Genomic DNA, 19,126 nt, shown 5'->3' with positions numbered 1-19,126 from the left:
CCAACCACGGTCCTCAAGGCACACTAACAGTCCAGGTTTTAAGTATAGCCATACTTGAACACATGTGACTTAGGCCCTCATTCAGAGCCACTCGCTATTTGCGTTCGTTCGTTCTAAAACAAGGGGTGGCTATTCAAATGAACCGTTCGCTAATTGCGGTCTGTTCACGCCTCTAAGTCTGAGCGAGCAAGCAAAACTTGCGGTTGTAATTTTGAAAAATACGCCCCCTTGCCGCTCGCACCATACGTCATGTCCGCTATTTATTAGATTAATCGAGTACATCGAACAGCGCATGAACTGCTCGCTATTCTTGTGGCTGGGTTTTTCAACCGCTATTTTGCGAGCAGATCTGAGTAAAAAAAAACAAGTGACGTGGTCAATGACGCTGCTGTATTAATTATGCACTCCCTTAAAACGCCCGTTTTGACCTTTAAGCACGCCTGCGTTCGGATCTCCACTCCCCCGTTTTCAAGCACCTTCCCCTGTTACCACCCACATACGCCTCTTTCTGTCACTCAAAATAGCAGGCATTCGCTATATAGCGAACAAACTATTTTCAGCCGCACTGACTGGTTCGCTCATGCGTATTAAAATCCGTACGCATACACAGATGTGCGAACATCGGTCAGAACGAACGAGCGGCCGCTTACGAGCGTCTCTGAATCAGGGCCTTAATTAGTACCTCAGTTGTTTTGATTTAACCATCTGTGCTTAAGCATGGATATCACTAAAACCAGGACTGTTAGTGTGCCTTGAGGACCGAGGTTGGGAATCGCTGATATACACCCATCCATGGCAGTGAGGAGCATTTTTTATCCTAAGTAATGTAACTGATGTCTGGTTGATGGTGATCAAGTGTTGTCGCAGGTATTGTTCCAGAATATCCCATAAATGCCTGATTGGGTTCCGATCTGGTGACTGAGAAGACCATAACCTATTAATAACATTTGTGTCATGATCATCAAACCATTGGGCAACCACATGTGCTCTGTGAATGGGGGCATTGTTATCCTGGCTACACCCATTTTATCAGGAACGGGATGGTGTTGCTTAGAATACTGGTGCTGGAATCCTGAACGCCAGCATCCCGATGGTAAGTATAACGGTTAGGGGAAGGGGTCTGGATTAGGCTCTAGGTCAGGGATGGGGAACCTCCTGCCCAGGGGCCGTATAAGACTCTCGGTATCATTTGGTCTGGCCCTCACAGCTTTTTACTGCTAGCCTCATCTGCCTAGCAGGGTGCCTAGAACGGCATCCTGCAGCCAGAATTTATGCAGCAGTGCTACCTGGAGCATCCTTCGGATGCTACAGACAGTCACACCGCTGCCCTTACAGCTCCCCGGAACATCCTCAGGATGCTCCGGGCATTGCTGTAATCACCGGAGGTTGTGGCCCCTCCCCCATGTGACATCACATGGAGGTGGGCATGTTAGTTCTATATATATATATATATATATATATATATATATATGGATATATTATTAAAATGGCCCTTGGCAGAAAAAGGTTCCCCACCCCTGCTCTAGGTGGGGGGTTAGGCTACGGTGGGGGGGGGATTAGGGTTAGGACACTTACCTGCTTGAGTCGGCTTTCTAACTGTCGGGATTCCGCTGTCCGTATTCTAACCGCCGGCATCCTGTACAAAACCCGTCAGGAAATACTGTATACGGTCACTGTGTTGTAGTGTAATGTAGTGAGCAGCATTGGCATTGCTCTGTAAAGGAATGACTGTATCCAAAAATGTCAGAACCACCAGGAACAAGCACTAAGATTGTAGTTTTCTTTACATCGAGACTACTAATAAACTCGTCTGTTTATCAAAAACACAATGAAGGATGATTCATCTGACTGTCACCTTCTTCCATTGCTTATTAGTCCATTGCCTGTGCCCTTTGCACCACTGAACTCAGTAATGTGCATTGCCTAGTGTGAAAACCCGGTAATGCACTGAGGTAATGCCATGATACTGTGTATCCTTATCAGATATATTTTAATGATACTAGCTGCTTGCTCTACTGGTTTAAGTTTGCAGGTAATTAATCTAGATTTAATTTTTTTCGCTCTGCACTTACTGTATAACTAGTGCACAGATCCTTGATTATGTGCTTCTGACCATGGTTGCCCTTTTCTGGTGATGTTTTTCCCCTCGGAGTTCCATGCGGACATCGCCTTAGACACTGTTGCTTATGAAACATCAATAAATTGGGCTAACTTGGTCAGTGCAGTTCCTGACAGAAGCCCTTCAGCAATCACACCTCTCAGAGTCACTGAGGTCACCTCCTGCAGGCATGTTCTCCATACTTACTGGCAATAGGGGCAGTAGTGTATTTCTGCCTGGCTGGGATGTTATTTGCTTAATTATCTCATTATATTCTTGCTTACACTCATTTTTCCAGGAATTTCCTTTTTTTTGTCCTCTACCTGGTCAATAGAATGTAAATAATTTACAGTATGTGTCAGCGAGTTACAAATTAATGTATTGCATGCAATTATTCAAAAACTATTAATTGATACGGAAAGAGAGGTTAGCACTATTTAATATGATACCAGAACATCTTATAATTCCTTATGCAATTCATGAATATATAAGTAAAAATATTAAAATACTTGTAAATTATTATTAGCAGCCAATTAACAATTCAAGACTCTTATTGAAGCATTATATTTATTAATTATTCGACAGTGCGTAATAGTTACATCATATATTTTATTAATGAGAGATCACAGTATATAGTAGAACCTGGTCCCAACACGTATTTTACGTTCTGCTTCAGTGCAGAAACACGCACAGCAAACATACTAAGATCTGTATGAAGATGCCATACGACATACACACAGTCTAGTGACGCTATGCGAGTCTCTCCCTATCTTTCACATTGATCCATGGTGCATTGACCCTCGTATACTTAGCACATACCAATATGGACATAGATAAAAACAAGATCTTATGGTCCGTTCACACGGTATGATAACATGTCAGATTTCAAAGATAACGATCCTATCGTTATAGTTAAAATCTGACAGTTTCTGGGCCCTGCTAACGACCATACGATGGACGACGCGCGTCCATGTATGGTCGTTGACGACAAACTACCGTCGTCTGTGTAAGCAGACAGACCTGGTCGATATCGACCAGGTTAGCCTGTTTACTATAGGAACCCACGATCGTTGATCGCTGGTTGTTATAGTAGTGGGAGGGGGGGTCTGCTGCATGTGCTGGTTGCTCGATCCAGCACATGCAGAACAATCAGACAACGATCATCTGATCATTATTATTATTATAGTTTATTTATATGGAGCCACAAGTGTTCCGCAGCGCCTTACAAGGTACATACCCAAAAAGTAACTTATAGTAAAATACAATACAATGAAGGACAAGGACATGGATAATATACATTGATACATAGGTGGCCATAACACCCAATTAAGCAACAAAGCATAGGCACCAAGTGTTAGGTGTCCTAGTGGTGAGTAAGAAGCAGATGAACATAAAGTAAGGAGAAGCACAAGAGGGTAGAGGGCCCTGCTCGCAAGAGCTTACATTCTCAAGGGGAGGGGCAGACAGACGGGCATGATACAGATAGGGAAGATAGGGAGGAGAGAGCATGGAGTAGCAAGTTAGGATGAGAGCTGGAAAGCATTGATGAAGTAGTGGGTCTTGAGAGCCCGTTTGAAGGATTGTAGAGAGGTGGAGAGTCTGATGGGGAGAGGGAGAGAGTTCCAAAGGTGGGGAGCAGCACGCGCAATCTTATCGTTGCTGTCGTACCGTGTGTATGCAGCATTACCTTCTTATTTCATCTGTATTATAAAGTGATTGCAACTTTAACAAAACAGTAATTAAGTTATCAGATTCTGTTAAATAAAAAAAGCTATTTAAAGCTGTATTTTAGTACTTACATTGTGTGCAGTATAAACAATAATATATATTAAATAAACAATCTAAAGCAGCAGTATTCAACTTGCTGCCCTCCAGCTGCTGTGGAACTACACATCCCAGCATGCCATACCACAAATTTGCTATTTAGTCAGGCTAGAGATGTGGCAGGGTATGCTGGGATGCATGGTTCCACAGCAGCTGGAAAGCCACATTTGGAATACCCCTGATATAAAAGGCTGTCCTCTTTAGAACACCACCCTTACTGTAATTCCAGTTGTAGCCTGCGTTGTGGGCAGGCAGTATTTAAAGTGAGCATCCTTCTTCTTGGGGATGACCCAGTAGCAAGATAGTGACATAAGTGACTTTCCCTGCTTTAGCATTTGTGCTTTTTGTCTCTGATATAAACAGTGTACAAAGGGTGAGTTGCATGTTAACTAGCATTTGGTACAGTAGAGAATATACATCACTTTTAAGTAATGTTGTGTTGGAAATCAGTATATGACTTAAAGTGTGTTTACACTTCTTTTATAAACTGCCAATATTGGAATTCTCCTCTAAAATCTTAACTGTTGTCTTATGCGGGTCATACTGTACATCTACGGGCTGATTCACCAGCATGCCGCTCCAATCTGCCGATCACTATGATGATAGGTGATTTGTCGAGGAGCTCGGAAAAATACTGTATGTTAACAATCCCCACCTCGCTGATTTGTGATAATTTTGGGGTCGGAGTTAGCAATTTTGAGATTGTTCAACATGTTGGATTTCCCAGATTCCCCGACCCAGGCATGACAGAACGGGGAAATTCCCCCGAAAGCTGCCTGATGTATGGGCCCCATAAGTCATGCTCTGCAGGCTACACCATCAAATATTTAATTATTTATTTAAGCAATTAAAATAAATAAAAGCTGGAAAACCTTGGGCCTGATTCAGAGCCGTTCGCTATTTGTGGTCGTTCGTTCAAAAACAAGGGGTGGCTATTCAAATGATCCGTTCGCAAATTGCAGTCTGTTTCCACCTCTAAGTCTGAACGAGCGAGCAAAACATACGCTCGTTTTTTTGATAAAAACGCCCCCTGGCCGCACGCACCATACGTCATGTCCGCTATTTATTAGATTAATCTAGTACATCGTACAGCGTATGAACTGCTCGCTATTCTTGTGGTTGGTGTTTTCAACCGCTATTTTGCGAGCAGTTCTGAGTTAAAAAAAAACAAGTGACGTGGTCAATGACGCTGCTGTATTAATTATGCACTCCCTTAAAACGCCCGTTTTGACCTTTAAGCACGCCTGCGTTCGGATCTCCACTCCCCGTTTTCAAGCACCTTCCCCTGTTACCACCCACATATGCCTCATTCTGTCACTCAAAATAGCAGGCCCTCGCTATATTGCGTACCAACGATTTTCGGCCGCACTGACTGGTTCGCGCATGCGTACTAAAAACCGTACGCATGCGCAGATGTGCGAACATCGCTCGGAACGAGCGTACTGCCGCTAGCGAGTGGCTCTGAATGAGGGCCCTTATGCCTTGGGCCCTTTGTTGACGATGCTGGTTTTCATAGACTCCGATCACCGCAGCTCTCCGAGGGAACCACTATGCCTAGTGCTGCTGACTTGGAAGAGGGCCCAGGCTGGGCTGCTGGAGGGAGGAATAGTTTTTTCCCTTCATGCTTCATTTACAAATAATAATAATAAAAAAATACACATGCAAAGCTTATGAGTTTGGAATACATACACTGTCCAAAGGCCTTTCCCAGGAAATGGTTGAGGAGTGAAGCTTGTTATACAAGCGGTATTTAACCCTGCTATTAAAAGCAGCAGATCTAATGTTAGCTGTTTTTTGTCTATAAAGTCAGCTATATACTGTATATTCAAACATTAATAATACAAATGCATGGTGCATTGTGAATATGATGTATTATGGGACCAGTTCAGTTATGCACGATGTAGAGTCGCAATGTACAAAGGCGCACATTACTGCATATATAGCTAGCTCGACATCATCAATTTTCTTGCCCACATCTGTGGGGTGTAAGACAAAATTGGCGATGTTCCTGGTCAACTTTTGGCTGTCCACACACCTTTTGAATTAATAGAAATAATTAATTTTTACAAAAATATGAAACAATGTAGCAGCTTGGCAACAAAGTACTCTTAAGGAGATATTATGTAGTGGTACTCTGACACTTGTAGTACACTGTTCAAAATCATGACCACCCTCCCTTCCAACGATTCAGTTTATTGAAAAGCTTTCATCAGAGATGATACAATACAGCACAATCCTACCTTACATACCAAACACATCACCCAGGTAAACACCCATCACCATTTCCCATGTGTAGTGACATCATTTACCCACAAAGACACAAATTGAGTTACACAACTCTGGGCCTGATTCAGAGACGGACGCTATACCGATATTTAAGCAGAACAAGCGATTCCTTGCTAAAGCTGCAAATGCAGCACTGCCCATGTGCAGCGATTGTTTTGCGACTACGTTCGCACAGATGAGCCACTCGCAAAGTGAGTGACGTGGCGAGCGTTTGGGGTTGGTAACGGAGGGCCGTTAGAAGAACGCAGCCGTGACCATTTAAACGCCGTTACATGGATGTGCATAAATTAGCCATTGCAAACTCATGTGCGTAATGAGAGCTCTCTGCGTGTCAGGAGAGCTGCAGTATTTGCAGCTGGTCAGACCTGCTGCATATGCAACATGGCTGCCCGATGCGTGTCGATGGTACCGATGTTTATGCTGTAGCACGACGTTGTACAGATACGAGTCGACAGTGGGTGACTTTATGCTCGGCTGTGCTTTGGAAGGCATTTGTAATTGTATTTACTGTGAACCATGAGAGAATGCAGTTGTCCTTGCATCACTGTCCATCTCTGAATCAGGCCCTCTGTGTGTACACACAGACACACACACACACACACAATGTAAAGTAGCAGTCAGCCACCATCCAATGACAGACCAATTATTTTAATACTGGGCCAAATTTCTTTACTGCTGTTCACCCAGCCCAAGACCCCCCCCCCCCCCCATTCCCACACACACTTTGCATCGTCATAATCCACCCCCTCTCCCAAATGTAAGTTATACTTCATATACAAGCATCTGCAACACAGCATGCTGGGCGCGGTGTTGCTTGTGGCTGTGATGTCCTCACTGAACATTGGGCATAGTCACAGCCTAGCAATGGCCTAGAGCAGTAATACCAGCCACGGAGAGTAGTCTCCTAAAGTGTATATAACTTGCGCATTTCACATGGTAACCAAAAAGGAAAGAAATACGCTTCTGTTATTCTATTATAATGTTGTACACACAGAATGGATCACTGAGCATCTCCTCCTACAGTCACTGAGGTCTGCTGCTGCACAGGGTAATGAGAAATGCCACTCACAGAGACATGTTCACTACGCACCTCCTTCTACTGTCACTATGAGGTGTACCACTAACCCGGGGAATGTCATACACACACAGACACAATCACTGAGCACCTCCTCCTATAGTCAGTCACTATGAGGTGTACCACTAATCCGGGTAATGATGAGGAATGTCATACACACACAGACACGACCACTGAGCATCTCCTCCTACAGTCACTATGAGGTGTACCACTAATCCGGGTAATGATGAGGAATGTCATACACACACAGACACGACCACTGAGCATCTCCTCCTACAGTCACTATGAGGTGTACCACTAACCCGGGTAATGAGGAGGAATGTCATACACACACACAGACACGACCACTGAGCATCTCCTCCTACAGTCACTATGAGGTGTACACCCGGGGAATGTCATACAGACACAATCACTGAGCACCTCCTCCTATAGTCGTTATGAGGTGTACCACTAACCCGGGTAATGATGAGGAATGTCATACACACACAGACACGATCACTGAGCACCTCCTCCTATAGTCGTTATGAGGTGTACCACTAACCCGGGTAATGAGGAGGATGTCATACACACACAGACACGACCACTGAGCACCTCCTCCTATAGTCATTATGAGGTGTACCACTAACCCGGGTCATGTCCGACAGACAGACACAGACACGATCACTGAGCACCTCCTCCTATAGTCAGTCACTATGAGGTGTACCACTAATCCGGGTAATGATGAGGAATGTCATACACACACAGACACGATCACTGAGCACCTCCTCCTATAGTCACTATGAGGTGTACCACTAACCCGGGGAATGTCATACACACACAGACACAATCACTGAGCACCTCCTCCTATAGTCAGTCACTATGAGGTGTACCACTAACCCGGGTAATGAGGAGGAATGTCATACGCACACAGACACGATCACTGAGCACCTCCTCCTATAGTCAGTCACTATGAGGTGTACCACTAACCCGGGTAATGAGGAGGATGTCATACACACACAGACACGATCACTGAGCACCTCCTCCTATAGTCATTATGAGGTGTACCACTAATGGTGGGTACACACTAAGCGATATTACTGAGCGACTGCACGATTACGACATCGTAATCGTGCAATCGCTCAGTAATCGTGCACAAATCGTGCACTTTTATGTTGGAAACGACCAGCGATGCACACTCCCGCTGGTCGTTTCCGACATTGTCCATCGCCTGAACATGCAGCACAATTTGACGACCTCGTCAGGTTGCTGCATGTTGGGGAATGGGGGAGAGAGCCCGGTGCTGAACGATATCGTTAATGATATCGTTCAGCGGCTGTGCTCAATGTCATGAACGACATTGAGCACAGTCTGCCGGGGACACACTACACGATATCGCTCAGGGAGCATATCGTGTAGTGTGTACACACCTTAACCCGGGTAATGAGGAGGAATGTCATACACACACAGACATGATCACTGAGCACCTCCTCCTATAGTCATTATGAGGTGTACCACTAACCCGGGGAATCTCTCACACACACACACACACACACACACACACACACAAACACACTATCACTGAGCACCTCCTCCTACAGTCACTATGAGGTGTACCACTAACCCGGGGAATCACACACACACACAATATCACTGAGCACCTCCTCCTACAGTCACTATGAGGTGTACCACTAACCAGGGGAATCACACACACACACACACACACACACACACACAGTATCACTGAGTACCTCCTCCTACAGTCACTGAGGTGTACCACTAACCCGGATAATGAGGAGGAATGTCATACACACACAGACATGATCACTGAGCATCTCCTTCTATAGTCACAGTCACTATGAGGTGCACCACTAACCAGGGGAATGCCATACACACAGATATGACTATGGAGCATATGTTCCTACAGTCACTATGAGGAGTACTGCTACCCTTTGTAATGAGGAGGAATGTCATACACAGACATGATCACTGAGCACCTCCTCCTACAGTCACTATGAAGAGTATTGTTACCCTTTGTAATGAGGAGGGATGTCACACACACAGACATGATCGTGGAGCACCTGCAGTGCAGATTAAGGTCCACATGGGCCTGGAGCTGAAATTTCTGAAGGGCCTATTGTGTGTCAACGCAGGGGGTGTGACAAGTGATGTGTGTATGGGGAAAGGGGGGGCCGATATGAACATTGCTGTGGGTATGTGGTCTGCAATATGTATAGCACCTTTATTCAGTTATTTCAATCTCCCTCCCCACTTCACTTATATCAACATTGTAAAGTGTAATGCTGGGTGTGTACCGAGCACGATCTCGTAAGTGACGGATATAGCGGGGGTCCCAGTATCGGCAATATTGGCTGCTGCACTCAGGGCCAGAGCCGGGCTGGAGCTCACCCATAAGCTCCGTCTTACGGTTCCCACACTGGGGGAAGGAAGAGATGTCATGACGTCTCTCCCACAGTGCCGAGCGGGAAGGGAGCAGGAGTGGGGATTCTGGTAAGTAAACATAATTATGTGTTGTGTGTGTCTTATGTGTAAAAGGCACTACTGCTTGGGGCACTGTATATTGGGCACTACTGGGGGCACTGCATAAAGGGTACTACTGGGCACCGTATATTGGGCACTACTGGGGGCACTGCATAAGGGGTACTACTAGGGGCACTGTATATTGGGCACTACTGGGGGGCACTGTATATTGGGCACTACTGGGGGCACTGTAGAAGGGGCACTATATATTGGCCACTACTGTGGGCACTGTATATTGGGTACTACTGGGGGCACTATATATTGGGTACTGCTTAAGGGGCATTAATGGGGGCACTGCATAATGGGCACTACAACAGGGGCCATTGCGTAAGGGGCACTGCCTAAGGGGCACTACTACAAGGGGCATTGCCTAAGGGGCACTGCTACTGGGGACATTGCATAAGGGGCACTACTATAGTGGTCATTTCATGAGGGGCACTACTATAGTGGTCATTGCAGAAGGGGCACTACTACTGGGGGCATTAAGGTGCATATGGAATGGAAAGGAATGTTCCCTGAGTTTCGAGAAGCGGTGGTGTGTCATGTTGACCGGCCCCATTTTTGTGACCAAGCCCACTTTTTCAGTGCACTCACATTGGGGGGGCTCTGTTTTTCATCTTGCCCTGGGCACTAAATACTCTAGTTACACCACTGCAAATATTTGAATATAAAAATTGTATGACAACATAGTAAATGCTATGTGAATAAAATGTATGGAAGCAGATATTTTTTTACCTATTTGGATTGCAAACAAAAGCGCTAATAAGGCGTACTTTATGAATTTGTATATCCCGTGGCATTTACATTGCAGTTTATTACTGTAGTACAAATCACTGCCTATTAAACTTTCAGAATATTAGTTATACCACTGAAGTTGTAATATTTTGAAAAATATCTGCTTAAATATTGTTCTTTTATCCAGATTGTGTTTATTATGACTTTTTTGTATAAATATTTTTGTACTTGTTTATTTGCTATATTTTAGAAATAAATACAAATAGATTTACACGGAAGTAGTGAGTCTTATAGAGCATACACACGGTCAGATGTGTCAGATGAACGATTTGAACTACGAACGACTGAAATCGTTGAAAACTGACTGCAAACACATCAGATGTCAGATATCGATATCTGACCATCAGGAACGCGCATTGTTCATCATACAAACATGTCAGATATGTCAGATCTGAAGAAAAGTCTGACCGTTTGTATGCACCATTAAGTTGAGCATACACTGCCAGATAAAATGTCTGTCAGACATTTTACCTGGCAGCCTGACACCCTGCAGATATCACTGGCATACACTGTGAGGTGTCTCACAGTGTATTGGCACCGATATCTGTGCTCCGCCCCGGGGGAGGAGACATTTCTCTGTTCCGGCCGCTGCTGGGCATACAGTGCCCGATGCGGCCGACATTTACTTTCAGAATATCGCATCGGGCAGGCATGCTGGACGATCCGGCATGACCGATCGATATTTAACCCTCGGTCGCCCGCAAACACACTACAATTATCGGGGCGATCCACGGATATCGGGCGGATCGCCCCTATGTATGGTGTATGCCCAACATAAGCCATTGCACTGTAGAAACTTGGAATTTTCCTTTTCCTTTCACTCTGCTCATTTCTTCTACTCTCCTAATCTATTTATATACTCTATCTCATCCTCCTTGTTCACCGCCTATTCCAGTATTGCGCTAAAGACGATACGATCACACATATATATATTATTTAAATGTGTTTAAATCATATATGCTTCCTTTCCCAGAATGTCAGTGAGACTCCCAGGAGAGAAGACCAACCTTCCTTATGCCGTCCACCAGGGAAGTGGGCTGTCAGAAATCTTAGTGGCGCCTGTTGGCACAAATCGTGTCATTAGATGTGGTACTCAAAAGTCCGGCTACAGACTTGTACGACCGACAGTTGTGCTCCAAAGGTTATTGCCGGTACACACTTAAAAGGTTTAGGTGTCTATTTACTAAGCTTTGTTAGAAGATAAAGTGAACGGACATAAGGTACCAACCAAACAGCTCCTAACTGTCATTTTTCAAACACTGCCTGTGACATGGCAGTTAGGAGCTGATTGGCTAGTACCTTATCTCCGTTCACTTTATCTCCTAACAAAGCTTAGTAAATAGACCCCTTAATGAAGGATAGAATTATCACTGTTCCATCCTTCATTAATATGTACAGCCTTGCATGCTATATCGTGTGATTGACCGCGCAGCATAGCCAATCACACGATATCGCATTTGACCTGCGGGAGCACGCAGTCGGGCATACACACTGCACAACATTGTCGTTACGATTTGCCCAAATCGTGCCGATATCGTGCAAGTGTGTACCCACCCTAAGAGGAAAAAGATTGTATGCATGGCCTTTGCTCTATATATCCGAATTTGTTTTGCATTGCACATAGCTGAATGTGCCTTCCACTTAATTACTGCAGATGTATAATTCCTGACTTATGTCTGTGCAAATAGCTGTATTAAAGGGTATGTCAAGGACACCAGTCGTTTTAAGTAATTATATGAGTTTCCTAGAGTACCAACAGGAAAATTACTGTTACAGCAGTATATGAGTTACTGTAGTGACAATTAAAGTAGATTGAGATGAGTGAATGAAGTGCATATGAAATGGGATCTGGTAATAAGGAAGGGTAAGTAAATGGACTTGTGCTGCTTACATGCAGTTTTTAAGCAACTGTGAGGGTGATGAAAAGCTCTGTGATTTCCTTGAGACCGGTGAATGGTTTCAACTTTTGCACCTGTCTAACACAGCACAAGGTTGACTGGGCAGAGATTTGCACTACTGCTTTGCTTATCACTGGTAGAACTTGGAACTCAGCCTGGGAGACGGTCAAAACCACCCACTTGTGAAATCAGATAGTCGGAGAGCCGGAGTCTGAATAAGCACCGTACACACTGGGTTTCCATATTTTCTTTCCAGCAACAAACATTTGTGTTTATATTGATTTGTTCTGTGGGGATCTGTGTAATGCTTCCATCTGTGAATTATTGTTCAACACAGAAAAAGGTATTTTATGGGTATAAATATATATATTATTGGTGGTAATAATATAAACCTGATGGTAACTAATATGGTAGTTTATAACTCATTTCTTTTCTGTTTATTTCTACAGAGGAAGCAATGGGAGACGATCGTCCTTTTGTGTGCGGCGCCCTAGGCTGCGGACAGGTGAGAGATTATTGGAACCTTTCTCTTATAAGATGCAACAGCACCCCGTAAACTGACATTCATTTTGTCATAATGTATTATGCAATTGACTTTTACTGGAAATTGGGAACAGTGATGTCCATGACATGGTTTGTTACCTCAGCTATAGTATACGGTGTTGCAGGACATACATCCATGCTACAGTACCAGCATTTCAGAAGATGTGCGCCTTATGATGTTCTCAGCGGTGCAAGCAGAAGATCCTAGCCTTGTGTTAGCCTTGTGATCTTAGTTGTATTTCAAATCCCTTCAGGCACTTTTTTCTGTATATGTAGGTTTGTTCTAAATTCAATGCAATAGGAATGTCAGAAAACTTTCTTTGTTTTACTGAAACCTTTTTCCCCCTCCCCCACAAGTATTAAAGTACAGGGGCTGCAATACTGTGAGATTCTCCCACCCACCAGTATCACAGGTCTCATGGTTAAGCTGGGCATACACTATACAGTTATCTGGCCGATTGTCTGGCTATCAATGGATTGTCCAGAAAATTGTACAGTGTATTGCAGCGTCCGACCACTAATTAATCGGTCTGTCGGACATACTAAAGTAGTATTTTGTACTGAATTGTATAGTTCTACTTGTTGACCTGTGCCTGTCACGTTCTTCTTCTGTCCACGCATTGTAATTTAGTGAATTGCCCACCAACCCATAACAGCTACATTCCCTATTACTACTACAAGTTAGTATTCTCAAACCTACCCACATCCCAGGCCTACCCATACCAGATGCATTCACGTCGTCTTTCATTCTTGCTTACAACATAGGTAATAAAGTTGAGTATTGTAACTTGAAATATTGTAACTAAAAACTAAATGTAATCTGAAAATCGATGTAGGAAAATGTTGGTAATAGTGTGTGACTTCTATCACAAAAGTGGAGCCTTTTATTATAGAAACGCGTGTTGTAATGTAAAATGTAATCACACATGGTTGCTGGTTCTGAGTCTCATGCTGCTATTGCTACTATCAGCCCTTCCCTCAGTGTCCAAGCCTGCGTCTGACTGTGTAAGGACTGGAATGCCCACATGGAGTGTCTATTGGCTGTGTAATACCGCTTGGGGCGCACCAACCCTATGTCAGGTGCAGATTTTCTATCTGAGTATGGTCTCGTATGTGAGCGATTAAGCATCTGTGTATGCAGCCAGTTCAGAGACATGCCCACAACACTCCCATAACACGCCCATAAGACTGACCATTGTGGTGCTTCTGAATAGTCACCGCCCGGCTCATTGCTAATACCTTGTATCACATTCGCAACTGTTAAGGATTTTCACGCAATTGCAGTAGCAAAGGTTAATCTGCTCCATGTACATCAGCATTGTGTGCAAGTCAAAATCAGCCCCATGATGCATAGCATCAAGGCTGTTATCTTTCCCTTTAAAACGTGCCTACCTCGTGCCTACAATGGACCAATTTGGTTAATTAATTTTATGCAACAATAGATCTCAATATTTTTGTCACTTGCACTTCATCTTAAGTTAATGAGTGAGAAGTTGGAATGGTTTGAACTAACTCCGCAATAAATAGTCACTTTTATAGAATACAGGAGGAGAAGCAAAGTTTTCAAAACTTTCCCGCAAATTGTTGCGCATTTGGCTGATAGAATTTGGTGTAGAATTTGGGCTTCCAGTTGTATAGAAAGCACACAGCAGAATGACATGTATGCCATAGTGCAGTGCACCGAGCGGGAGCAAATCAGAGCTCACATTGTATCTCCTGTATGGCTGAGAAATTCACCTCATGGAAGCTTTTGCTGCAGATTTGCTCATCATTACAATAGGCTTCCTTCACTAAGGAATAAAAAGTACATTTTTACATACTGAAATAAGCTTCTGGAATAGAATATGATGTAAAATTGAATAGTAATTGCAACAATCACCCTTTTAAAGAACATTTTTAGATTATTGCACTTTTTTGTGCCCCACACTTCTATGATGCCACTTGTTCCTTATATTAGTAAGCTGCGTTCTTCTGATTATTGGTCAGTCCACCAAATGGCTAAGTGAGGCTGACTGGCACATTTTCACACTTGTGATTGTAGATTTTTTAGTTTTAGCTTACTGTAAAGGAGCCTTAATTACACACATTACAAGCAGATGTCATTTCTTTTTGTTGCATCAGTAATCTCCTTGTGCATAGTCTCACAGGAGTAACAGTGGAATTTGTCTTGATTTACAAAAATAATCCGTGTTGCCAGCTGAAGTCTGTAGGGTTGTGAGAGTCACTCTGGGAACTGTGATGTGCAGAATGAAAGGCAGCACTGGCTATCTACATAGGGAGTGTGCTAATTCCAGGGGAACTCTATAGATGGATAGATAATAGTAAATATCCTCTTCCCTGGACTTTTATTATATACAAATTAACACCCCCCGTAAAATATACTCAACTAATCAAGTGGATAGTGAGTCACGAAAACTGCATATAATATGGACACAGATACTAGACCTTGCAAGCATATTTCATTTCATGAAAGGAATAGTTTTGTTGCCCTACTCCAGGTTGTTTTCAGAAACATTCCATATAATAGAATCTTGATAATAGTGTTTGGCTCATATATGTTTACTTCTAATTATACTGTATCATTCTGCTGCATCTGACACTGTGCACCTCTCTCATACAAATGCTACATTCCCTAGGTATTCAGGAGGCTTTTCTTTCCTGGTTCTCATCCCGCTTATCAGATTGCTCTTAAGGCCCTTATACACTAGACGATATTGTGAGCGATTTGGCCGATTCCGACGCATCGAAACGACAAATCGCTCATATCGTCCAGTGTGTACACTATCATGACTGTCGTTGGTGGTATCTTCAGATCTTTTGTACATGCATGAAGATCTGTTAATCTCGTTAACGATTCGCAGCATATTGTTCAGTGTGTACACACTAGCAAACGACAAATGATATGTCATTCCGTCCCGAACGATGGTAGGCATTTCCCTTCACACAGATGCATACACAGATCAGTGAGATCCATGCATGCATCTGTGTTAAATTAAAAAAAAAAAAAATGCTTGTCAAGTTAAAGAAAAAAAAATGACACGCCCCCCCTAAAAAACACAACCAGCCCCAGACTTTTCAGAGCCAGTCCTGGTTGTGTAAATACATGGGAAAAAAGATGTAGGTGTCCCCTGTATTTTGCACAACCAGCACTGGGCTCAGCAAGCCGGTCCTGGTTATGGAAATAAAGGGGACAAAATGAGTAGGGTTCCCTTGTATTTTCCATAACCAGCACCGGACTTTTTCTAGCGGGGGTGTAATGTCACAGCCAGGGGAACCCTTTCAGTCTCCTCTAGCCAAAGCATTACACCTGACCGCTAGTCAGCTCAGGCTGGGGTTCCCTGTGGAGGTGGGTACCACTCCAGTAAAGTGGTCCCCCTCTCCAGGGCACCCCAGGCCTGGGCTGATAGCCCGGGCTATCCCCAGCACCCCTGGTCAGTGGGTGCCGGGTTGATTGTGCACAGTGATGTGTAAAAAATAGATGTCAAAATATTGTCTTTTGCTGGAGAACTACAGGTACCCCAAGCCTCCCCCAAATGCTGGTACTTGGAGAACCACAAGTACCAGCATGCGGGGCATTAAGGGCTCGTTGGTACATGCAGTTCACCTGTAAAATACATATTAAAAATAACCACGTCCTCAATATTTTTACAATTATTTTTTACACATCACTATACATAATCACCCCGGCACCCACCGGCCAGGGGTGCCGGGGATAGCCCCGGGTTACCAGCCCACCCCTACGTCTTTTGTCCCCTGTATTTTCACAACCTGGACTGTCTCTGAAAAGTCCGGGGCTGGTTGTGCTTTTAGGGGGGGACCCTACGTACTTTTTTTTTTTTTTTTTTTTTTAATTTTCCAAACATACTTTTTACACATCTCACTGATCTGTGCATGCATCTGTGTCAGTAGTACAGCCCCTTATTTACATTTTGAGGATATTTTTAAGATGGTAGTCAGGTGTTTGGGGCAGCAAACGATATATCGTTAACAATTTGTAAATAGTTAACGACACACAATATATTGTTTGGTCATTGGTTAGATTGCACAGTGTGTATGAACTATATCGTTAGTCCTGGTGTTCCGGGGAGTTCAAGGGAACTCGTTGACGATATCGCATCGTTTGCAAGTCGTTTAATGTGTACCCAGCTTTAGTGTGTTTGTTTCTGTTGATCTACCGCTTCCGTTACCAGTTAGGGAACTAGAAGGCTCAGTTTTTGGTTCTTTGCTTTTCACTATCTATAGCACTTCTCTTACACTAACAAGCGCCTTTGAATTTTAGTATCATATGTAGGCAGATGATACCAAAATATACCTATACTCTCCGGATCTCACACCGTCCTTGTTGGTCATTTCATCTTGGATGTTGTCTCGTTACCTCAAACTCAATCTTTCGAAAACAGAACTAATAATAATCCCTACGGCCATAACTACCTGACATTTCTATTTCTGTTGAAAAACAACAACAAACTGTACCCCTCAGTGTCACTGTCTGGGTGTTGTCCATTGCTACGCACATTCTTTCTGTATCCAAATCCTGTAACATTTATCGAAGAAATGCAGGACTGCAAAAACTTATTCATGAGTTAATTATCTTCTGTATTGACTATTGCAATAGTCCCCTAACCAGACTATCACCCTCATTTGAATTTAGCGGCTAGATTGATTTTCCATTAAAAATAATTATTACATCTGCTGCACTGCTCTGTCGGTCCCTACAAACACTTCTACTAACATACATGGCCATCAACAAGACTACACCAACAAACATCTCCTTGTCTCCAAATATATCCAACTTGTCCCATCCACTGCATGGGATCTGGTCTGTCATCCACACTCATTATTGATCCCTGATTACAGGAACTTTTTCAGCTTCCACCCACACAGTGGAATCTCCTTCACACATCAAGACTTTCTTCTATCTTCCAAACCTTCAAGTGTTCTCTGAAAAGTTATCCCCTCAGGTATGCTTATAACATTTCTGAACCTCCCACTTAACCTCCTTATGCTATTCTACCCAATTACATAGCTTATTTGCACTTAAGGTGGGTACACGCTTCACCGATATAGCTGCAGATTGACTGATCTGTAGATATATCTGCAGACTGTGCAGATCATATGTTCTGCATACAGTCTGCTGGATTCGCTGTGACTGACGTCACAACTGAGTGGGCATTTATCTGCGCCCGCCCAGTTGAGCTGTCAATCACCGCCGGCCTTTGCAGCAAGTGTATGGGCGGTCAGCTGAGCATCCGTACACACAACACAGCCGACACACTGGTACACACTAGCCGACGCACACACGATATATCTGCCGTTCATTTGAAAGGCCGATAAGTCGGCCAGTGTGTACCCAGCATTATCCATGTATTAAATTCTGTTATCTTCTAGATTGTGAGCCTGCAAACATGGTTAAGTTACCTCTTTCTCTGCCAATCTAGTTGTATCTGTGTCTTTGTTCCCAAATGTAAAATGCAACTGAACATAGGTGTTAATATAAAATGTATGTACTTGGTACTGCTGTACACACCTCAAACTTTTGGTTGCTTCTAGTGCCAGGGCCTTTGCTTTACCAGTAGTAATGAAGTATCCAAACAACCCACATAAGCTTTTTAACTTCTGGTGTACAGAAGACAGATGCCTTGATAGGGCCATTAATCCCTGTCCATTAAAGTGCAACCCGTACATCCTGATTTGATGTGTACATGAAATGAAAGAATAGTCCTGTGTTCTGTATAAAGGCTATACACGGGCAGCACTTTTCTCATAGGGATCTACAGTATGGAATCAGTATGATTTACCGCCGTCCGCATGTGAGCCATACTGCGCAGATATCGAACAGGGGGTTTAAAACTGCCTGTATGTCAAACAAACTTAAATTTTTTTTTCAGCTGAATCTTTTTTTTTTTTTTTTGTAATTGATATTTGTGTACAGAGATGCATAAACAACTGGTAAGTAAAGCTTTGATTTACTTAGGAAAGGTTTGGTATTGACACACCCCTGATTTAATTAGTTCTGTGAGTGTAAGTAAGGCTCATTTCTAAGAGGGAAGTTAGAGGAGGTGAGGCCACATATTTATGAAAGAATGTTTA

At 43.5% G+C, this 19,126-nt stretch overlaps 1 protein-coding gene across 3 annotated transcripts in view; it reads left to right on the top strand.

Annotated features, from left to right (window-relative positions):
• The window catches only part of LOC148527370 (cyclic AMP-dependent transcription factor ATF-7-like), a 123,770-nt gene that overhangs the window by 49,946 nt on the left and 54,698 nt on the right, over positions 1-19,126 (top strand). For all 3 annotated transcript variants that reach the window (XM_088469184.1, XM_088469183.1, XM_088469182.1), the window contains exon 2: positions 12,943-12,998. In XM_088469184.1, coding sequence (XP_088325310.1) covers positions 12,943-12,998 — 56 coding nt within the window. The remainder of the gene's footprint in view (positions 1-12,942; positions 12,999-19,126) is intronic.

This window comes from Taudactylus pleione, unplaced genomic scaffold (genome assembly GCF_031769625.1).
Source record: "Taudactylus pleione unplaced genomic scaffold, aTauple2 ptg000089l, whole genome shotgun sequence".
Classification (NCBI taxonomy): Eukaryota; Metazoa; Chordata; class Amphibia; order Anura; family Myobatrachidae; genus Taudactylus; species Taudactylus pleione.
The sequence above is the reverse complement of the archived record's forward strand: the minus strand, read 5'-3'. Positions and strand labels throughout refer to the sequence as shown.